The following is a 24,514-nucleotide window of genomic DNA, read 5'->3' as shown; positions in this document are numbered from 1 at the left end:
GTTTGAACAAACACACGTTTCTGCTCACTCAATGAACTGGTGGGAGACAGCCACGAAAGAAGTCACGGAAATTAGAACACACATTAAGAACTTTAACAGGAACACGACAATGCTCGCAAAACAATGCTCGGATATCGAGAGATTATAGTGGACTACATACTGTTCATTACGAGTTACGATTACATACTGTTCGTTAAATTGTTAGGAGAACACTGACGCTATGCAGCATATTAGATGGAAATCTGTGCTTTTCCATCACCTCTTTCAGAGTCTGCTGTTTACCTAGTGAAGTACTGGATGATATTATTTTAAACTTTAAATTTTACACAAGTTTGTTGCAACAAATTCAGTGAGAATATTAAATACAACAAATCTCTACAAAGAGAATTCTTGATTGAAATATGAAATTTCAATACTTTTTGGATTCAGAATCTTCCTGCTGCTTATATAATATCCTGTCTTGGTTCTGTCTAAGTGTTGGAGAACGTAACAAACAAACAAAATCACACAGTGTAGAATCAATTTCTTTCTACGTATACAGCAGCTTGTGACAGACAATAGACAAATGCAGGAAATACATTATGATGACACAGTATACAGTCATGAAAAAAAAAAACCACACACACACACACACACACACACACACACACACACACACACACACACACACACACACATACATACAGGCTGACTGACTTTCTCACAAAAGTTAATGAAGTATTGATCCTCAATCAATCTGTATTATCAGATTTGTCTCATGCAAGCAATGTGTGATCTTATAATATAAAAGCCATTCAAAACCTTAGAGCCACTCAATAAGCAATAGATAGGTGCAGCTTGGAAACAACTGGGAGAGACAGGCAAATAAATGAATGCATCAGAGAACAAGATGGAGTGGAAGTGTAATGGGACGTGTAATCAGTCAGATTCAAAGACATAGAAAGAGACTGGAAAGGGGAGAGGTGGGGAGGGGGGGGATTGGCTATGAGCAGTATGGATGCACAATGATAAAGATCATAATGCATAAAAAAGTCTAGAAAAGATCTTTATACAGCAGAGAAAATTTCCAACAAGCTGTAATATATGGGATCGAACACCTTGAGGCTGGGGAGGTACAGCCTGTCAGTTAATCCCAGTGGACAGTTAGGCCAAGTTAACTACCATATATTGTGCACACTGCCTGAGGTGTACAGAGTGAAGTGTTTTATTAAATATTTCAGTCTTAGGTCAGACAAACAGGTATTATTTTAATATGTTATGTACTAAATTGCCAACTGAAGAGACTCCGAGAGGCTTCTCACGTTGAAAAATAACTGTGTAAGGTATTCTATTAACTTGATCATGACAATGATTATAACTGGTAGTACGCCAGAGCCAGTTCGTGGTACCTGAGACTGAAAGATATAATAACAATAAATTAAATTGTATCCACAAAAAAACACTGCAGCACAATCTTTATTTTAAGGCAATGGGGAAAAGCATGCAGCTGTCACTTGCAGGTTTCAGATGAAATGAAACCAGTCTGAAAACCGGCACTGCACCATAGTCTATCCCGTGATTTTTCTTTGACTCTGCGTAGCTACTGCGACCGGCATCCATTTACCGTTTGATCCTGCTTACCGCAGTCGAGCACTGGTTTCCCTCTCACACTCCCTCTTGTGTTTCACATTTACACAATGCTACTTTCAGAAAATACTTCCCAATTCTTAAATTTATAAGCAGCATGCTCCTAATAACCTACATTACAACAGGTCCAAGAAGCATTAATAACTGAGAAACACACTTAATCCAAAATTAGCACGTATTTCAGTCTGGGAAGCTCAAGTTCGAGTAGGGGAGTCCTTCTGGCACAGTATAGTTCCATCAGTGTTGTAAACCTGCTCAGGGAGAAAACTGTTCTGTTCAATGTAAGGAGAAGTAGAAGAAGAAATGAGTAGTTTTTAAGACGCTTATAAATATAAGGAGTCGCTCCTTAGATGAATACACAATGTACATAAACATGTTAAACAAGTAAGACAACAGCTATTTCATAAACAGTAAGCATCATCAAATTATTTTTCACATAAAGGACATAAACTGAAAACTACGAGAATTCCTTACTCCACTATAAAAGTCTTTCTTCAACGAACTGTAGTTTCTAGCATAAACATCCCCATGTGCAATGATATTAATTTTTAGATCACAGTATGAAAACGCACCATTCACTCTGGGCACAAATTACATTTAACACTTTACAACATTATTGAGAAAAATATATGGAAGTTGAATTGTGTAGTCATATAATACTTTACACTGCTTCAAAAAACTAGCAGCACTTTAAACTTTGTGACTTTTTACTTTTTCCTCACGACATTCAGTTGAACATGGGATAGCAGCATAAAATTATTTTCACTTAGTTCTTTAGACTCTGTTTTTGTGGTCTTCAGTCCTGAGACTGGTTTGATGCAGCTCTCCATGCTACTCTATCCTGTGCAAGCTTCTTCATCTCCCGGTACCTACTGCACCCTACATCCTTCTGAATCTGCTTACTGTATTCATCTCTTGGTCTCCCTCTACGATTTTTACCCTCCACACTGCCCTCCAATACTAAATTTGTGATCCCTTGATGCCTCAGAACATGTCCTACCAACCGATCTCTTCTTCTAGTCAAAGTGTGCCACAAATTTCTCTTCTCACTAGTTCTATTCAATACCTCCTCATTAGTTATGTGATCTACCCATCTAATCTTCAGCATTCTTCTGTATCACCACATTTCGAAAGCTTCTATTCTCTTCTTGATTAAACTATTTATCGTCTATGTTTCACTTCCACACATGGCTACACTCCATACAAATACTTTCAGAAACGACTTCCTGACATTTAAATCTATACTCGATGTTAACAAATTTTTCTTCTTCAGAGACGCTTTTGTTGCCATTGCCAGTCTACATTTTATATCCTCTCTACTTCGACCATCATCAGTTATTTTGCTCCCCAAATAGCAAAACTTCTTTACTACTTTAAGTATCTCATTTCCTAATCTAATTCCCTCAGCATCATCCAAGTTAACTCGACTACATTCCATTATCCTCATTTTGCTTTTGTTGATGTTCATCTTATATCCTCCTTTCAAGACACTGTCCATTCCGTTCAACTGCTCTTCCAAGTCCGTTGCTGTCTCTGACAGAATTACAATGTCATCGGTGAACCTCAAAGTTTTTATTTCTTCTCCATGGATTTTAATACCTACTCCGAATTTTTCTTTTGTTTCCTTTACTGCTTGTTCAATATACACATTGAATAACATCGGGGAGAGGGTACATCCCTGTCTCACTCCCTTCCCAACCACTGCTTCCCTTTCATGTCCCTCAACTCTTATAATGGCAATTTGGTTTCTGTACAAATTGTAAATAGCCTTTCGCTCCCTGTATTTTACCCCTGCCACCTTCAGAATTTGAAAGAGAGTATTCCAGTCAACATTGTCAAAAGCTTTCTCTAGGTTTGTCTTTCCTTAATCTAGTTTCTAAGATAAGTCGTAGGGTCAGTATTGCCTCACGTGTTCCAATGTTTCTACAGAATCCAAACTGATCTTCCCCAAGGTCGGCTTCTACCAGTTTTTCCATTTGTCTGTAAAGAATTCGTGTTAGTATTTTGCATCTGTGACTTATTAAACTGATAGTTCGGTAATTTTCGCATCTGTCAAAACCTGCTTTCTTTGAGATTGCAAGTATTATATTCTTCTTGAAGTCTGAGGGTATTTCGCCTGTCTCATACATTTTGTTCACCATATGGTAGAGTTTTGTCAGGACTGGCTCTCCCAAAGCTGTCAGTAGTTCTAATGGAATGTTGTCTACTCCCGGGGCCTTGTTTCAACTTAGGTCTTTCAGAGCTCTGTCAAACTCTCTTCACGCAGTATCATATCTCCTCTTCCATTTCCATAATATTGCCCTCAAGTACATCGCCCTTGTATAGACCCTCTATATACTCCTTCACTTACACTGGTACAGTCTAGCTCGGTCGTAAACTTTGGTTGCAAAATTCAACAGCTTTTCTTTATTTTTATTTTCGTCTCTCACTGTTTGTATGCATATTGTATAATCCTGAGGAAGTTTTGCTGCAGGTTAGCACTTTTCTAACTTATCTGCAATTTCTAATTTCTTTTACACCATTAGAATAACCTGTTTCTATTTGTTTCTCATCTCCCTAGCACATACAAACCATCTACAACTTCAGCAACAACAAGAGATGTGATACAGGTTTACAGCCATTGTCAATCGTATGTTATCACCTACACAGTCCTCATAGTGATATTTAACAGCACACTTTCATTTTTTACACAGGTCAAGGATTCTGAAGGGTACTGCTCCAGAGGAAAACCTAAATCATTTTCTTTTATTGTCAGTTTTAAGTGAGTTGGAAATTATTGACCTTTAGCTCATGGGGAAATGGCTAAGCAAGCACACAGACAGGAAACTGCCATGTACAAGGGTAGCATGCTCACATTTACCAGGAGGTGAAATGTAAAACAATGGAAAAATATTTCCTAGTAGGTTAAAATTGTGTGATAGACTGGGAATCGAACCTGGTAGCTTTGCCTTTGATGTGTAAGTGCTCTACCGGCTGAGATTTCCGAGCACAACTCACAACCTGCCCTCACAGCTTTACTTTTGCCAGTAACTCATCTTCTACCTTCCTATTTCAGAGATGTCCAATGGCTGGATTGGGGCCTACATCATCTTCCAACAATAAGACAAATCATACAACCAACAATGCATTCTAAACGAAAATATTCATTCTTATTATAAAAGAATATTTCAAGCTCAATTTTTGTCTTTTTCAAATATTGCCAAACTATACATAGATAATCGGGAGTCTGTTGTACTTGTGCTGCACACAGAAAATGTACTGACATCAGGGTACCACCCTGAATCTAGTCCATCCAAGAAGATGACACAGATTGGGAGGACCTCTAGAACATACTGCAGTAAAAATATTACACAGAGGTTACTAAGTTACAGAATAAACTTAATGAATTGCCACATAGGGGAAACAGGGAAGGAAGAATGATCACCTAATGTTAGAATTGGATATATGTAATATGTTAAATAAGGAAGCTGAAAACCATGGGAAAAAAGACACAAATAAGGACATCCTATGATGTATTGTGTCAAGGATTTGGTTTTGGCTAAAAGTTTAAGATCACATGTTACGAGTGATGAGCTGATTGAGAAGTTCCTCTGTACAACTGACCCTACATAATGGCCAGCCTGCTGCATCTGAAAGCAGCAGTGCTGGAAATCAAATGTCGAGGATCTGAATATTTTTGAAGGTGGTAAAGGAATTGAGGGTTAAAATGTCAAAGTTTTGGTTGTCACGGAGTCTTTGAATATTAAAGATCCATCTAATGTTTGTTTAGCTAATAATCATTTGCACGTCAAATTGTCAAGAGCCCAAAATGACTGATGAAAATCAGCAAAGGCAATGTGAGTGTGACAGGTGGAATTAGTCGGGGCAACTTTTTTAGTGCAGGAAACCACAGATGGCATCCTGGAGTGAGCTCAGCCACCTGCCTTTCACTCTTTGGTATCACGTCCCTCAGTTCTTAGTTCTCATTTCTTCTTATTCTCCTGACACAGAAAGAATACCAATCTCTCATTCTTCGTTCCACTTGTACGTGTCCACTCGTTTGACCCTCTCTAATTTTGCATTACTCAGAAGCCCTGAATCTCAGCAAATCACAACTGCTTGTGACGTATACAACCTTCTTAAAGAGACGACCTGGGCCATGTTTGTCCAATTAATTGCGGAAGTTTTTTGGGGATGACATAATCTGGTAAGACGGTCCTAGATATTGGTATTCTACCTTTATAATCAATTATTAACACACTAAAAACATTTACAAGTAACAGAAATGAAACATATACAGTACTAATCTTGGCAAGTGTGGACAGTGGGGCTGAAGAATCGGGAGGCCTTGCTGCATTGTAAAAATGGAAGAGGAGAGAACCAGTGAAAGGGAAAGAGCTATGAAAGTGGGCTAAGTAGGATGGGGGAGGGGGGGGGGGGCAGTAGGTGTGAGTGAGGTTGGATTGGGAGTAGGGAAGGGGACAGATGCATGTGGAGGACAGGGATTAGGGACGGTCAAGGCCAGGGCATTGTGATAATGAAGCAAGTGTAGCAGGGAGAGTTTTCCTCACCTGCATAATTCAAAAAAGCTGGTTCTCAGATACAGTTTGGCGCTGGCCATTTATTTGGATGGACAACTTGTCAGCTGCCGTGGTTGCAGCAAAATTGTTAAACATTGTGGTCCTGCCTTTGATGGCTGCGACAGGTCTGGAGTACACGGTAGTGGTATGACGTAAGGGTCGGTTGGTCAGCCGGACGCTGCTTTAGTGTGCAAAACTGCTAAGTTCATAAGTGCACGTATCGTAATGTACGAAAAAGTGAGTACTAAATAAAAATCTGAAGCAGAAAAGGCAAAAACCCAATCGAGCAACTTTAAAAGAGGAGCAGCATAGGACAAGGATGCCCCTAAGCAAAATTTATCAAAACACTGTCGAGATGGTGAAGGTCCCTGTGGGGGGGAAGGGGGGGGGGGGGGGGGGGGAGGATCAAATTTGCTTTGCCGTGTCGCTGTGGCAAATAAAAAGTAAGATGCCATCGACACAACATGTGTTGTATGCTAAAACGTCTGACAAAGTAGATGGCAAACGTAAACAGTTAAAAAATGGGAACTGGATCAGATACTGGTGCCCGTCAATGGTCGAGAGCAGTAGGCACAGAGTGGGGCAAGGTCACCACTTAATAAAATGCAGTGACTAAAAGTACAGTGTCCTATAGCAGCTGGAACTCCTTACCTCCTCAAGCTACGAGGGCCGATGAAAGTCGACCGAGCTGTTGGGAGAGGTTTAATGTCCCAGAGGTTTGTTTCCCTGGAGAGAAAACCATTGTGTACTCCAAAGTGATAGTACTTGTTAACAGACGGCAATACGACGATTGTCCGAGGGAACAGAGTGACTAGAGGGCCGAGGGAGGAGAGCTGCAGTCTTTGCAGCAGCAGCATCAGCATCAGCAGCCTCATTACCTGGCACGCCAAAATGAACACCACGCTGGCTCCCCCCACAGTAAGTGAGTGGAGACATTCTTGGATCAGTTGTACTAAAGCATGGACCGAGTACAGGTCATGAAAGACCTGAGATTATACAATTTGGAAGCCCATGTTGCTGGATATACTGGGAGGCCTGACAAAGGGCACAGCACTCTGAGGTAAACACTGTGAACTGGCCGAGAAGTCGATATTGAAAAGGATCAGCCCCAAGTACAAAGGCACACCTGACACTGCGGTCAGTCTTAGACAGTCCCCAAACCACGTGGGAAGTGCGAGAAACTCGCTGCAATACACTGGGCCAGGAGTAGTGCTCTTAGGAAGTGAAAGGAATCCGAAAAGAACACCTACCTCGGCACGAAGCCAGAGCAGTGAAGAGCTCGTACCCATGGGGAATGTGGCAAGGAGCACGAAGCATAGCTGTCGAAGAAGCAAACAAAAGCAAACTCCGAGAGGCAATGTAGAAGAAGCCCACAGCCCATACTGGTGATGAAGGAAATTGTCAAAAACGACAGCATAGGATGGGGCGCCAGACATAGAAGACAGACAACTCGTGTAACGATTGAGGATAACATCCTGCTGGTAGGACAACAGTAATTCAGCAGCCTCAGCATAAAGACTCTTAACAGAACTAACACAGAAGGCACCAGTGGCTACACATATCCTAAAATTATGGATGGTGTTAAGATGATTAAAGATAGACAGAAGTGCAGATGAATATATGATATATCCATAATTCAGTTTTGAATGGACAAGGGACCAATATAAATGGAGGAGGATGGTCCAGTCCCCTCCCCATGAGATACCGCATAAAACACGCAGAACATTGAGGGAGCGAGTACGACGAACTGCCAGGTAAGAGACAAGGGAAGACCACCACAGTTTCCTATCAAACACGATTCCCAAGAATTTCACTGGGTCAACGAATGGAAAAAGCAATGGGCCGAGACGTAGGGATGGGGGAAGAAACTCCCAGTGCCACCAGAAGTTCATGCACACATTCTTGTCAGGGGAAAAGCAGAAGCCACTGTTGTTGCTCCACGAGTAAAGATGATCACAACATTGCTGAAGACACCACTAAAGTAGACAGATTTGTTGAGAGCTGCAATAGATCACAAAGTCATCAACAAAAAGAGAGCTTGAGATACCCGGTGAGAGACGTTCCATAATAGGGTTAATGGCTACGGCATCGACAACACTGAGCACAAGACTCTGAGGCACCCCATCTTTTGAATAAAAGTGTCCAACACAGCTGAGCCCGCATGTACCTTAAAAACACAGTCTTTTAAAAATTTCTGGATAAAAAGGGGCAGGCGACCCCGGAAGCGCCACTCACAAACGATATGAAGGATAGCCGCCCTCCAGTAAGTGTCATACGCCTTCTCCAAATCAAAAAACATGGCCACAGTTTGGCAGTCCCACAAAAAGTTGATCATTATATGAGTTGACAAGGTGGTGAGATGACCAGCTGTAGATTGGTGCCCATGGAATCCACATTGGGCATTAGTAAGGAGATTCCAAGATCTGAGCCACCACACCAGTCGACCATTAATCGTACATTCTGTCACCTTGCAGATGCTATTGGTGAGGGAGATTTGGCGCTAGCCGGAAGAAAGGTGTTTGTCCTTATGAGGCTTAGATATGGGAATGACAATAGCCTCATGCAATTAACTGAGAAATGTGCCATCTGTCCAAATGTTGTTACATGTAAGGAAGAGAAAGTGTAGGCCTCCAGGAGATTAGTGTTGCAACATAAGAATACGAATTCTGTTCAGTCCTGGAGCGGATGACCAGTACTAATAGTGTGCACGTTAAAGCAGTATCGTAGCATTCACGATTCTGGGAGGAGAAAGATATCGTCCTTGCCTTTGCCATACATTTCAGAGGGAGGAAGGCAGGATGGTAGTGGGTGAAAATCAAAATGTCTGCAAAATATTGACCCAAGATATTGTAGATATCAAGGAGGTCAAGCCAAATATCTTTCTTGGTATCCCTGAAAATGCGTCAACACTGCACACGTAGCTGTCTATAATGGATACAGTTCATCATTGTGAGATGGCGTTAAAAAATGTGGAGAGCTCGTCTCCGTGCCCAGATTGCATCACGACATGCCTCCATCCACCAGGGGGTGGGGGCACGTCACGGCGAGGAGGGAGTGTGAGGTATGGTACATTCTGTGGCAGTAAGGATAGCAACTGTAAGATATTCTACCCAGTCATCACTAAGGGGAAATGGTGTTCATCGAAAGTGGTCAGTGAGGAATAGAGCGGCCAGTCAGCTGTGGAAAGCTGCAGTTGGTTGGACACACAGATGGGATAGGTGTTAGCAAACAGATGACACAGGAGAAATGATCACTCGAGTGTGTGTCAGAGAGAACGGACCACTCGAGACAACGAGCAAGAGGAGCAGTACAGATCGAAAGGTCCAAGATGGAAAAGGAGTGTGTGGAATCTGAATGAACTGTTCAAAAGAATGAAATTGAGCTGGTTGAAGATATCTACTAGGAGAGAGCCTCACAGACAGGGGTGTGGAGAGCCCCGAAGAAGTTGGTGGGCATTGAAGTCACTGAGCAGCAAAAAGGGAGGAGGAAATTGGGCAATAAATTGCAAAATGTCTGCCCTGGTGACAGCAGAAGATGAGAGTGAATACACATTGCAAAGAGGGAAGGTGAAACCAGGAAGGGAAAGATGGACAGCAACAGCTTGAAGTTGGGTGTGCAAGGTAATGATGCAACTATAGACATTGTCTAAAATGAACTACATGACTCATCCGTGAGCCACAGTCCCAGCCTCAGGGGGCAGGTCAACACAGACTGAAGTGGAGTGGCAGGAGATGAAAGCAATTGTGAGAACATAATTTTGTTTTCTGGAGTCAGAAAAGATCTGGACTCTATTATCACAAGAGGAGCTGATATTCAGCCTTATTGGGTGCCGCAAATGTTCCACTGGACAAAACCATATCTGATGATAAACAGGAGATGGGGCCAATAAAGGGGCAGTCACCAAGGTGGCTGCTAAGTGCCAGAATTCGAACATGCGCAATGACCAGATACAGTGGCTGAAGAATCCTGATCCATTAGTCAGACAGAGGCGTCAGTATTCACCTTCAGTTGTCCAGCAGACTGGCTGTTGGCAGTGCATCCCAATGAAATGGAGCTTGGCCAGGTGAGGGTATTGCGTGGGGACACCATTGAAGAAGGACGACGAGGTGGAGAGAGGGAAGATCATTTGCCTTTGTTTGACTGATTAGAATCTTGGCATTCGTTAGGTGCAGACCCAGATGTTGACTGGCTAGATGTGCACAGAAAGTCATCGCAGGAATAGTCTGTTTTGGATTTCCGCGCATTTCTTTGCGATGCACACGATTTCGTTGGCACAGGTGAAGGTTCATTGGTATGGTGCACCCATAGCAGGCGAAGACGTGTGACCTTGGAGCTGGACAATTTCACAACCATAGCACTAAACTGGAAGTCTCAAGTACGCGTATCCATGGCCTTCATAGGTCAGGGTGCAGCGAAAACTGTACTATAACTGCCAGAGAGTGCTGTACAAAGTTTGTGGCTAGCTTACATTTTCCGAGATGTGTGAGTAGGTACCTTTTCCTTCACCTGAATCTCCTTAACAGCTCTCTCATTGAGGTATATTGGACAGTCACTGGAGGAAGCAGCATGATTATCCTTGCAGTTGGTACAGTGAAGGGAAGCAGTTGGACACACCCTCACAAGTGTCCCTGCCACAGGTGACGCATTTGGGTGCATTTTAACAAGATTCACAGGTGTGGCTGTAGTGCTGATATTTATAGCAATGCCTGGGATCCAAGATACATGGTCTGACAGCAATAGCTTCATAGTCAATATCAGCCATTACAGAGATTGAAAAAGTGACACTTGAAGCTCCTGGCAAGACTGACTGGACTACTTGCATATTCTTAGACTTGTCCAAGGCTTTTCAGAGTGCTGACCATAAAATATTATTTAACAAACTAAAAACACTAGGGTTAAGAGTGACAGTAAATGAGGGGTTTGAGCCTTAGCTGGTAAATAGTGTGCAAATGGTAGAGATAGTTCACATACGTACTGATATTACATTTTCAGCACAACAACTTTTATACAAGAAATGTATAAACAGGGTAGTGTACTGGGTCTAATTCTGTTCTTGTGTATCTATCAGTGACTTTTCAGACAGAATAAGACACAGAGAAAAAGTTCTCTTTACTGATCACAGTAATATCACAGTCACTGATAAAACACAAGTACTCCTATTAGTCACAGCATACGAAATCCTCAAGGATGTTTAAAGAGGGCTGTCACATAAAGCATAAATGATTAAATTTATAGTATGTGCAACAAGCACAAAATTTTTAGGGATTAATCTTGACTGTCAATTAACGTGGAATGAACACACAAAAAGATATGGCAAAAAATAATGTTTTGCTGTTAAGAGTTCCATTATCACTAAGAGCAATTGTCTTGGACATAATATTCTTATGTACACTCAATTCTTAGCTGTGGGATCCCTTTCTGGGTATTGAAGGCAAAAACACAGACACAATTTTGAAACTGAAGACAAGTGCCGTACAAATAATAGTTGAAAATAGTAGTTGGGCTCATGATAAAAAATAAATAAACTAGGTATCCTTACTGCATCAATCTGTTGTGCATAGTTGGGAAATATTACAAAGTATTTAACTTATAGTTGTATACATAATCATGGGCAACTCAACCACTTGAGCAAAGAAAGAGATTTATATGTTCAGCAAATTAGATAAAGAAGCAGTATGGCCCAAGTTTAAAATTCAAGCTTTCGCAACAAACTGTTGCCTCATCAGGAAAGAGGGAAGGAGAGGGGAAGACGAAAGGAAGTAGGTTTTAAGGGAGAGGGTAAGGAGTCATTCCAATCCCGGGAGCGGAAAGACTTACCCTAGGGGGAAAAAAGGACAGGTATACACTCGCACACACGCACATATCCATCCACACATACAGACACAAGCAGACATATTTAAATATGTCTGCTTGTGTCTGTATGTGTGGATGGATATGTGCGTGTGTGCGAGTGTATACCTGTCCTTTTTTCCCCCTAAGGTAAGTCTTTCCGCTCCCGGGATTGGAATGACTCCTTACCCTCTCCCTTAAAACCCACTTCCTTTCGCCTTCCCCTCTCCTTCCCTCTTTCCTGATGAGGCAACAGTTTGTTGCGAAAGCTTGAATTTTGTGTGTATGTTTGTGTTTGTTTGGGTGTCTATCGACCTGCCAGCGCTTTTGTTCGGTAAGTCACCTCATCTTTGTTTTTATATATAATTTTTCCCATGTGGAATGTTTCCTTCCATTATTTTTTTATATATATATATATATATATATATATATATATATATATATATATATATATATATATATATATATTTTAGAGGGAAACATTCCACGTGGGAAAAATATATCAGTCTCCCATCCTTCATCAAAGACACCAACCACTTTCTCAAACGCCTGGAATCCCTACCCAGTCTGTTACCCCCGGAAACCATCCTTGTAACCATTGATGCCACTTCCTTATACACAAATATTCCGCATGTCCAGGGCCTCGCTGCGATGGAGCACTTCCTTTCACGCCGATCACCTGCCGCCCTACCTAAAACCTCTTTCCTCATTACCTTAGCCAGCTTCATCCTGACCCACAACTTCTTCACTTTTGAAGGCCAGACATACCAACAATTAAAGGGAACAGCCATGGGTACCAGGATGGCCCCCTCGTATGCCAACCTATTCATGGGTCGCTTAGAGGAAGCCTTCCTGGTTACCCAGGCCTGCCAACCCGAAGTTTGGTACAGATTTATTGATGACATTTTCGTGATCTGGACTCACAGTGAAGAAGAACTCCAGAATTTCCTCTCCAACCTTAACTCCTTTGGTTCCATCAGATTCACCTGGTCCTACTCCAAATCCCATGCCACTTTCCTTGACGTTGACCTCCACCTGTCCAATGGCCAGCTTCACACGTCCGTCCACATTAAACCCACCAACAAGCAACAGTACCTCCATTATGACAGCTGCCACCCATTCCACATCAAACGGTCCCTTCCCTACAGCCTTGGTCTTCGTGGCAAACAAATCTGCTCCAGTCCGGAATCCTTGAACCATTACACCAACAACCTGAAAACAGCTTTTGCATCCCGTAACTACCCTCCCGACCTGGTACAGAAGCAAATAACCAGAGCCACATCCTCATCTCCTCAAACCCGGAACCTTCCACAGAAGAACCCCAAAAGTGCCCCACTTGTGACGGGATACTTTCCGGGACTGGATCAGATTCTGAATGTGGCTCTCCAGCAGGGATACGACTTCCTCAAATCCTGCCCTGAAATGAGATCCATCCTTCATGAAATCCTCCCCACTCCACCAAGAGTGTCTTTCCGCCGTCCACCTAACCTTCGCAACCTCTTAGTTCATCCCTATGAAATCCCCAAACCACCTTCCCTACCCTCTGGCTCCTACCCCTGTAACCGCCCCCGGTGTAAAACCTGTCCCATGCACCCTCCCACCACCACCTATTCCAGTCCTGTAACCCGGAAGGTGTACACGATCAAAGGCAGAGCCACGTGTGAAAGCACCCACGTGATTTACCAACTGACCTGCCTACACTGTGAAGCGTTCTATGTGGGAATGACCAGCAACAAACTGTCCATTCGCGTGAATGGACACAGGCAGACAGTGTTTGTTGGTAATGAGGATCACCCTGTGGCTAAACATGCCTTGGTGCACGGCCAGCACATCTTGGCACAGTGTTACACCGTCCGGGTTATCTGGATACTTCCCACTAACACCAACCTGTCAGAACTCCGGAGATGGGAACTTGCCCTTCAGCATATCCTTTCTTCTCGCTATCCGCCAGGCCTCAATCTCCGCTAATTTCAATTTGCCGCCGCTCATACCTCACCTGTCTTTCAACTTCATCTTTGGTACATCTGCCCCGACTGACATCTCTGCCCAAACTCTTTGCCTTTACAAATGTCTGCTTGTGTCTGTGTATGTGTGGATGGATATGTGTGTGTGTGCGAGTGTATACCTGTCCTTTTTTCCCCCTAAGGTAAGTCTTTCCGCTCCCGGGATTGGAATGACTCCTTACCCTCTCCCTTAAAACCCATATCCTTTTGTCTTTCCTTCTCCTTCCCTCTTTCCTGACGAGGCAACCATTGGTTGCGAAAGCTAGAATTTTGTGTGTATGTTTGTGTTTGTTTGTGTGTCTATTGACCTGCCAGCGCTTTTGTTTGGTAAGTTTCATCATCTTTCTTTTAGAGATATATATATATATATATATATATATATATATACACACACACACACACACACACACACACACACACACACACACACACACACACACTCTCTCTCTCTCTGCGCCACCTGAGGATGGACTTGTGCAATCACTCTGTCAACTTCTAAATGCTCCTGCCTGCCACTCAGTGCCGCCTCTATGTGGTGAGCAGCAGCCAACACTGTTTCACAATTGTTATGCATACAAATTAATTTAAGTACAGTATCTCACATATAAAATAATAAATTGCATTTTCTGTTGTTACTCTTTCCCTGGTGCCAAACTGCAAACATCACAACAAACTGTGTGTATTCATTCAACATGATGAATTCAAACTATATTGTAGGAGAAATTTCAGGGATGTGGAATGAATCACAGCATGTACTAATAAACTGAGGCAGCTGCACAGGTTAAGTGTGGCCAACAGCAGCTCCCGTAATCCTCGTGGCCTCAATTTCCACCAACCCGCAACTCCAGGACCGTAAACTTCCCTCACCCTGCACCTTCTTACTCTTCCCCACACACTCCGCTTCCTCTATTCTGTCACTCGCTCCTAATGCATTCCTCCAAGTTGTCAGCAGCATGCACTACAAGAAAACACTGGTGTTGGGTACAGTGTGTCGCACTGCTGTCTTGTAAACCTGCTGTCGGCCAGACTTCCCTGATCCTCCCTCCCCTTCCCCCTTCTCCTCTCACCCTCTCCACGACACACCCCCTTACCGCAGTCTACTCGTACAACCGCAAAGAGGTTGTGAATTTCTTGCACAGTACAAAGAATTCAAAACAAGAAGTCAACATGGAAATTATATGTCTTGACTGTCCATTGCAGTGGATTGGTGAGAACACAGTTGTTTTATAAATAACAATAAATAAAACAGCCTCAACCTACAATGACAGTTTTATAATTTTTTATTCCATAATCAATTTCATGACTGGGATCTGGAATTCTCAATTAGTTACATGTGTACATTTATTTATTTACTCATTTTGATCTGGCATTACACAGTGTGTTACAGATGTCCGATCCCACCCGTCGGCTTTGACCCGTGACGTAAGGCTGTTGTGTGTGACGTCACGACGGCGGGGAATTTAGTTTGTGAGAGTGGCGTTTTGATGTGATCGGTGGTGCTCTCTGGTGGTGTGTTAGGTGATGTTTTTGGTTTAGTTTGCGAGTGTGGCAATTTTGGTAAATTGCTTTTTTATGTCTTTGGTAGTTTTCAGTTGTCGGCTATGATGGGGGACAGTGCGTTGTCTCTAACGAAATTTCTTGAACTATTCGGATTTTTGGATGAAGTCATTAAGTGTTCAGTATGTGGTGAAGAAATGAGGCTTACTTAAAGTTTCGGCGTCTCGGACCAGGGACAGCTGTATGTGGAGATGTCATAAGGATAACAGGTCAAGGGAAGTGTTCGATCCCAATGTGTGGCTGTGAATGTTGGTACTGGTATCGGGAGATGTTTTTGAGCTATATAGGTCAAGGGAAGTGTTAGGTCCTAATTTATGGGATTGGGAGCTGCTGTTGAGCTATATAGGTCAAGGGAAGTGTCCGATTCCAGATGATATTGTGTCTAGTGGTATTTGGGGAGTTTTGTGATGTCGGTTTTTTTTCTGTCATTTTGCATGGTTTTGTATGGGGGTGGGTGTCTAAATTTGTTTATATTTAGGTTGTCCACACCCAAAAACCCCCTATTTCCTGCACTTGTCCCGTTAGTGTCATTAGGCTTTTTGTGGAACGTGTGTGTGTGTGTGTGTGTGTGTGTGTGTGTGTGTGCGCGCGCGCGTTTTTCGATGTATTTTTGTCGTCATAATGTGTACGTAACGACTTTATATGCACCATATTGGAATTGTGGTTTATGGTCGTTTCCGCCACATTTGTGATGTCATCAGTCAAAGCAGACGGGCGGGATCGGACACTTCCATATTTCCATATGGGGGCTATTCACAAATCAACCCCGACTGGCTACTAAGAATAAACAAGTGCTTGTCCTTCATGGCACTTGTGCAGTTGTTAAAGGAGACTTTGAAAGTCATGATGCATCAGTCAGCTCTCTTTCCATTTGTCAGCGAGTAGTCAGAGCAGCAACTGACTGAAACGGACGCCATTGCTGCATCTCCTCAGGTGTGAGGTACATCACGTCACTCACTCCCTGCGCGCACTGAGATTCGACATCGATTGTGTCCTTTATGTGGGTGGGATGCGGTTAGGTGTGATGGTGCTGTGAACGAGTGGTGCAGAAAATTTGAGGCAGGTAACATTTATGTACACAATGAAAGTGACTGAGAAAGAATTTCAGATGTGGCTGATAAACTTGTGCAAGATGTTGATGAAACTGTCTACCTCAGACACCAGTTCGCAATTTTCGAACTTTCTGGACACGTTCTCAGATATCGAGGACAAGCCTCTTCGGCGTTCTCATGTGGAAGTTAGGTTATCATAAATTTTGTGTATAGTAGCCCCCAAACTGTCTTATCAATTTTCACAAAACTGAAAGAAGGGGTTCGGCCTCGAGACACTTCAGCAATGCCATCAAGAGGGAAAGCAATTTCTGAGCAGAATATGGCAAGGGTGTACTATATGACCTATGAAACTAAGGAACAGTCCAAATAGTGGATGAACACTCACTCTCCCAATAAACTGAAAAAATATTCGTACAGACACCATCAAATTGCAAAATTGTGCTTAATTTTTTAGGGGGCGTAAAGGATTTTTAACAACATATTTCACGAGGGTAATGTGTGAGAATACTGTGATATCATACTATATGACCTATGAAACTAAGGAACAGTCCAAATAGTGGATGAACACTCACTCTCCCAATAAACTGAAAAAATATTCGTACAGACACCATCAAATTGCAAAATTGTGCTTAATTTTTTAGGGGGCGTAAAGGATTTTTAACAACATATTTCACGAGGGTAATGTGTGAGAATACTGTGATATCATTTTTTTTTTTTGTGAGACACTTATGAAACTTCAAAGGGGAATCCAAAACAAATGGTGCACAGTGATTACTGAAGGAGTCATTCTCCTTTATGACAACGGGTGGCTCAATTCTGTGACTTGAATGAACGAAAAACTAAGATTCTTTGGTTCGCAATTAATCATAACCAGCATGGCACTATTCTAGGTATTCTTTTATAAAGTAAAAACAGTGACACAGCAAATAAGATTTCATGGTTTTCCAAAATTTGTGTTGTCTTCAATACACACTATATTCTGACACAATGTTTGTGAATTTCAATGTTTTTCCTTATTCTGTATTCAACTGTCACTATGTTCTTTTTAAAGACTTTTACAGCTACAAGAAGGCAGTGTTGGGATCTTCAGCTTCTGAAAACAGGTTTCCAAACATTGCTAGTTTTGCTTCAATCAGTGACACTCATGATTCTATTCTGAATCCTAAAAGTGCCAAAGGCAGTTGGAAGATTACCTCAGAATATCACACTAATCATAGGTGAGGATATCTATAAACATAATACACACATTTTACTGTTTTCTGACCAGAATATGCTTGCAACATTATCAAGATAAAGTGTCCGTATTCATTTCAGAATTTACCTAATCAACATATCTGATCCATCTGAGATCATCATGTTACCACAGGCCCAGATATTTGAATTTAATGCTAGTTTCTATTGGTTGTTTGTTTAGTGTGGTGTGGAAGTTCACGGAAACAGTCTTTCAATATAGTGCTAATAGTTAGCCTACCGTTTATAGCACAGTGCCAAGTTGTTCAAATTAACCAAATTCATAGCTTTCTGTGCTTCTGCTGTACTGTCCCCTTTGAGGGTTACAGTTGTGTCACTTGCTAATATAACGGTTCTGTGAGCCTCTGTATTCAGGCTGAAGTAGTCAGTGTGCAGGAAGAACAACAGAGATCCCATTACTTAGCCCTGAAGCACAGCTTGTTTGACAGTTTCACTTCCAAGTAGAATTTCTTCTGAACTGATCTGCTTCTCTGCATACATCATACCAACTTTCTGTATGAGACTGGCTAGGAATAATGCAATCCACCTGTTTACAAGTCCTCTGATACAAATTTCTTCAATTTCTATAGGCAATATTTTATGATTCACTGTGTCAGAAGCCTCTGACAGATTTAGAAATATGTATTTTGTATGTTACCTTGTACACAGAAGATCTAATATCATATTAATGCAGTCATACTTAAAACGTTTCTAAGGATTTGTGTGTAAAAACCCATTCTGATATATACACTCAGTTAGTCTTCCTTTGTCAATGGACTGGATTTTAACTTCTAATCCAGTTCAAATCTAAGGACTGTCACACCCACTGTTATGATAGATTTATTGTTTTAATTCCCTAATCAGGTTCCAAACTGTTTTCCCTGTATTCCCCAAGGGTTTTATTATGTTAATTACACACTAGATGATCTACATTAGCCTACTTATGATACAGAATTTTAGCTCTTGATGACTAACAGTTTGTGCTATAAGTTACACACAGGTTTCTCTTGCTAACAAAATATACTTCACTTCAACATGCTTCCACTCCATAGTCCCTATTGCTGTATTCAGTAGCACCTTCTTTTATTTATGGGTAAGCCAGGACTCAAAGTGTTCAAGCAATACAGTTAAAGAAGATTTAAACCACTCATCAACAATTTTATAAACCTCTACACAATGCATTACCCACAAGATATCATGATCAAGTCACTGTCTACACTTCTGAGTCACTATGCTTCTTTTGTGGTCTGATTTTGACAGCTCACCGTGTTGCATTGTGACATTAAAAAAACATTAAGAAAAGTCTGAATGACATGGTCCATTGACTACTACACTTTAATTGCTAAAGATATAAGGCTTTAAGAACAAGAGAAGCCTACCAGTAATTGTAATGCTACCTCATTCAGTCCCGACTGAGGAATTTGCTAACCGATTAGCACTACCGGAAAGAAAATGTAATATCAAAGGCAGCATGATTCTCTTCATAGCTTTATTTCCAGAGGGGAAATTTCCTTTTAGATTTTTGTGGATAATCCTTACCTACATAACATTTCAAAGCGTTCTTTATCTCGTTCTTTTTTCCATACAAACAAAAACCTGGATGCATTCTGATACACTTGTACTGATGGCCGCAGTTCTGCGCATCCCTCTGGAGGCAACAGCACGTCAAAGTCATCCCTAGAGCAAAATGCACATCAGTTTTCATCTATAGGCAGCATGTATATCGCATAAAAGACATCTCTAGTCATATATTGGAACGATTATAGCAACGTAACATTTCTACTCTAACTCCGGATATCTAACTATATGAATACTATCGCAACATAGTTATCATGTGCACTTACAGAATTTTTTTCGTAAATCGTATTCTTGTAAGCCATCCTCTCACGTGCGACTGCAATAGAATAGCAGCAGCTTCCCTTTTCTTTTCTTGTGCTCGTTCTTCACGAGCCGCTTTCGTTTGTTCCAAAAAACTACATTTAGAAGATTCGCTTTTATTAAACATTGTCAGTGATCCTGATTATCAGGTTTAGGTTCGCGCTCAAATTAGTTCTTGTCATAAGTCACGGCAAAAACTCTTTCAAAATAACGCATTCTTCTCAAACTCACGTATCACTAAAAGACATCCCAAGAAATTATCATCGACATTTCGTGAGCCTTCGAATTCCGCATCTACTACTGACAGTCATCATACTAATACGAAATTAGCAAACATTCACAAATTTAATCGCAAAACATTTGACACAATACACTACCCCTACGAGGCAAAACAAACATTGCTTTAGTACAACACACTACTTAGTAAAACATCTTTGAATGAAACTCCTTGTGACAAAAGAATGTTGGAACAGCCATCCATCAGCAAAATGATACACCAAAATTTCTTTGTGGACTATCCACAGACTTTTTATACATATTTGCATAAAATAAGGCTATTACAACACTCACTAAATTTATCTCATAAAAAAACAGGGATTCAACCGCGAAAATTGTTAATAGCTACAATCAACATTTTTTGATTAATAAAATTTTTGAATCAGAGTATGAGATGGAATCTGCAGTCTGGATCACCATTTTGACACATGAAAATTACAGTAGCGTAGTCAACGAGTTAAAATTTCATAGAGTGGCTATAGGTCCGCCATGTTTTCTTTAGTCAAGGCATTCGTCTGCTGTGTCCCGCCCCCTTGTAACTGCGTTTGACTTACTTGAAATAGCCCCTGCTAGCTTTATTTTTTCTAAAACAAGCAATAGACAGCAGTGATTTCAGTGTACACTGACAGCAAAAAGGGATGTTTTTGTCGAAATATGCGTAAACTTTTCGATGTAGACAACACTACAAGACAACTCAAATAAGTCTGTCCAACGTTACTTGTTGCCCATAAATTAATGCAATTAGAGCAGGTACCACCAGAATATTACGGTGAAACTCCTAAACACGCTGTGGTTAACTATTAGAAACAGTAACGGGCGCAGAAATGCGATATTTTTGTCGCTGTTTCAAAGTAAACAGTCAAAGCCTCAAAAACCAGTACACTGTGAACGAGAATATTGTTTGAAATATGTGTTACAAGTAGTTAACACAAGCATAGTAATTCAGTAATAATAATAATCTACAAGAAAAGTAAAATAATTTATTTACATTTAATGTTTACAATGTTTTAACTGACATTCGTATTTTTTCGGTCTTTTCACTGACCTTTAAATAAAATAAGCTTCGTGTATAGTTGTCTCACAACTTTACCTCTCTGCTCAGATGATTTTGATTTGCATAAGTGATTTATTCGACATACAAAAAAATGTTTGAGCAGCAGTTTTATCAGTTCAACATAATGGGTTTCTTCACCAAATTCAGTTTCTGTAAAAAGATGTTCATTGTTTATAAATAAGGAGCCTCTCACCAATTGCAACACTTCTGTCTGGAACCTCAACAAAACGTTTTTCTGACATTTCAGGATTATGTCATTATTTCTGAAAACCTTCTCAGCAACATTACAAAGTTTAACAACATCATTAGCTGGATTGATTAAACTGGTTTTCACATCTTTCACTGCAATCAATCCAGTTCTTTTACCCTCAATACAAGCAAAAATACCTTCTAAGCAGTCAGTACAGTTAATTTTGTTTGTCACCTGTCTCACTATACACAGCCTCTTATTTTTTCCCCATCCCAAACAAGGTCCTTCTTAATAGCCATCTCATCAAACATCAATGTTGCAAAAATTTGGGTTGTGCTATTCTCAACTTCAGAGGCAATTTTAGTGAAACCCTCCTCAGTAAAACCTGGATGGCCACCCACAGACATTGCCCAACGGCGAAGCGTTCTTGGGTGGGGTAATTTCACAAATTTTCGTAAGTAGCTGTATGCCTTGGCAGAATAAATGTGTAGGGTCAGGGCAAATTTCCTTATTTGCTGAGAATAATGGCATACTTTAGCAATGCACTGAAGTTCCAATAGCTCCTTCAACAAACCAACTACATGTTCACTGTTTAACATATCAGAAACTGAACTACATAGCCTTCTTCTCAAACCAGCAACTAAAGTCTGTAACTGCACTATTCTTCTTTTGTGTCGTACACTGAGTTGCTTCATTTGCTTTGTCCGCTTCTTTAGTCACACATTCTCTGCTTGTACTCTGTTATATTGTGTTTTCAACTTCTTAGGGCTTGGTAGACAGTAATTGTGGTCAGCAGAAACAGATGTGGGTCCGACAGGCACTGAAAGAATGCAGTTACATCATAAGTTTAAAACAGAGTTACACCATAAGATTATAATAGAAAGTATGTAATTCAAAGTAATAAGAACACCGAGTAAAATTAAATTATTGACTTACTTTGTGCTGATGATGTCACTGTAACAGCACTATCTTGCAAATTGTCGAAAGATCGCTTTCTGGGTTGTGGTCGTAATACTTTATCTTGCTTTTGTAAATGTGATGGAAAGTTAAAGATAGTAGGTACTGCTTTTGACAAAAGGCGCCTCTGGACATTTGTGTGGTACATATATTTCTCTTCAAAATGAGCTGAACAGAGGTAACTGGCTGTAGTAGGAAACCAGTTTTCTCGCTTCATATTTATAACCCATCTTTTTGTAATTTCCTTATCTTTTAAAGGAAATCTGTAATCAACGATAAATAAATTACTTTCCTGCATTTGTCTTAAGCATAATTACAGTTCCAATGCAAATGACTCTTTAAAAAACATTAAAAAACGTGTGTTGTATTTCGGTACTAATATACTTACTTATAATATGAAATATTTGTTGTTTTATCGCTGCGATTTGTGCAGTTGAACGCTGAACACACTGCAAGCATGTTGACCTTATATTTTGTAACAAAAAAGTCAACTAGAAAAGTTAAATATTGCAGTAATATCACAACAGCTGACACACTTCCAACACAAACAACAGTAATGCTTTCCTAATGTTTTGACTAAGGAGAACATGGCGGCCGAGTTAGTGTTGGTTGCCGCTAGGAGCGCTGTAACTAGTATCTCAGCCACTCTATGAAATTTTAACTCGTTGAGTGTAGTTTACATTTTTTTCATCACGCTCTGTTGTTATCTGTTCACTGGTCATACAAAGATCGTCAACAGTTGGTAGTACTTTGGAGATGTATATCGATTCAATGATTGTAAATCCAGATGGACATAGGTAAATCTTGCTGGTGATCCTGTGAAATTCCCAATTTCCGCATGAATGTGTCATCCTACTGTCCAGCGCTGACATTGTAGGCATGCGCGAGTCCATTCTCTGGTGTCCTTTTTAACTGATGGCCAGACGAAACATGCCGACCGAACCGAAGCACATTCCCTACCAGAGGGGACATAGGCCAGACGTGTTAGACATGGCCCTCATCAAGGGCATAACAACGACACTCAACGTTGCCGTTGAAAACGATCTGCCCTCAAATCACCAGCCCGTTATAATGTACATTGAAGAAACACTGCAGCACATGGAACAACGCAGGATGTTAGACTACAGGCGCGTGAATTGGACGCAGTTCAAGGAAATGCTTGACAGTCGCATCCCACCCACCCACGCGATTAACGAGACATCTCAAATTGATGAGGCAGTTGAAACTCTCACCAGCGCCATCCAAGACGCAATAGCCGACACCATACCGATCCGCACACCACAACAACACAGTGCTGCCCTGCCCCAGGAGATCCTGGGCCTTATCTCGATGAGGAACCGCCTCAGGAGACATTGGCAGCGTACCAGGTGCCAGCACTTCAAACAGCACATGAACAGGCTCCAGGTATAATCCATGAAAAAACACAAACATTTAAGACACTACAGTGGGACCAGAAACTCGAAGGGCTGGACACCACGCAAACCGGTGTGTGGCAGCTGACCCGACACTTCACCAGGGAGAAACTGTACACCCCCACATTACAAGGGCCCGACTGACCAGCATATTCTGTGGAAGAAAAAGCGGAACTGATGGCCCTCACACTCGCAGTGTCATTCACACCGAACCTGGATCCCGAGGACCCAGCGTTCACACTTGCTACGGACCAGGAGGTCACACGCATCCTGGCCCAACCAGCACGCAACATCATCCGACAAGCTAGTACAGCTGAAGTCAAATGGGCCATCATACATACCACCGCTAGGAAGGCCCCTGGTCATGATGGAATTCAAATCCGTATCCTCCAGTAGTTCATGGACAAAGCTGTAGACTACCTAACACACATCACGAATACCATTCTCAAGCACCAACACTTCCCCACCTTTTGGAAGACGGCCAAGGTCCTGATGTTCAGGAAGCCGGGGAAAGACCACTCCCTCCCACAAAATTACCAACCCATCAGTCTGCTGAGTGCACTCAGCAAGATCATTGAGAAGGTAATACTAAAATGACTCACCAGGCACTGTATCACAAACGACACCCTGAGACTGGAGCAATTCGGTTTCAGGAATCACCACTCAACAACACAACAACTCCTCCGCGTCGTTGAATACATAACACACGGATACAACACAAACAAAGCGACTGGGGCGGTGTTCCTGGACATCGAAAAGGCTTTCGATCGTCTATGGCACAACGGCCTAATACGCAAACTCAGCAACGCAGGGTTCCCCGAAGGGCTCGTACGTCTCATACACTAATATCTCATGGACAGGAGTTTCAACACCAACGTGCAGGGCAAACAA

The 24,514-nt window shown here is 41.5% G+C and overlaps 1 protein-coding gene across 2 annotated transcripts in view; it reads right to left on the bottom strand.

Moving 5' to 3' along the window:
* The window catches only part of LOC126460849 (ubiquitin-protein ligase E3B), a 297,274-nt gene extending 277,147 nt beyond the window's left edge, over nt 1–20,127 (bottom strand). For both annotated transcript variants that reach the window (XM_050095948.1, XM_050095949.1), the window contains exons 1-2: nt 19,701–20,127; nt 19,396–19,533 (exon numbers count right to left, since the gene is read on the bottom strand). In XM_050095948.1, the coding sequence (XP_049951905.1) occupies nt 19,396–19,533; nt 19,701–19,861 (299 nt within the window). In that variant the 5' untranslated portion in view covers nt 19,862–20,127. The remainder of the gene's footprint in view (nt 1–19,395; nt 19,534–19,700) is intronic.
* Nucleotides 20,128–24,514: the final 4,387 nt, after the last annotated feature.

The sequence above is a fragment of the Schistocerca serialis genome, chromosome 1 (genome assembly GCF_023864345.2).
Source record: "Schistocerca serialis cubense isolate TAMUIC-IGC-003099 chromosome 1, iqSchSeri2.2, whole genome shotgun sequence".
NCBI lineage: Eukaryota > Metazoa > Arthropoda > Insecta > Orthoptera > Acrididae > Schistocerca > Schistocerca serialis.
Note: the sequence above shows the minus strand (reverse complement) of the source record. Positions and strands in the feature narration are given on the sequence as shown.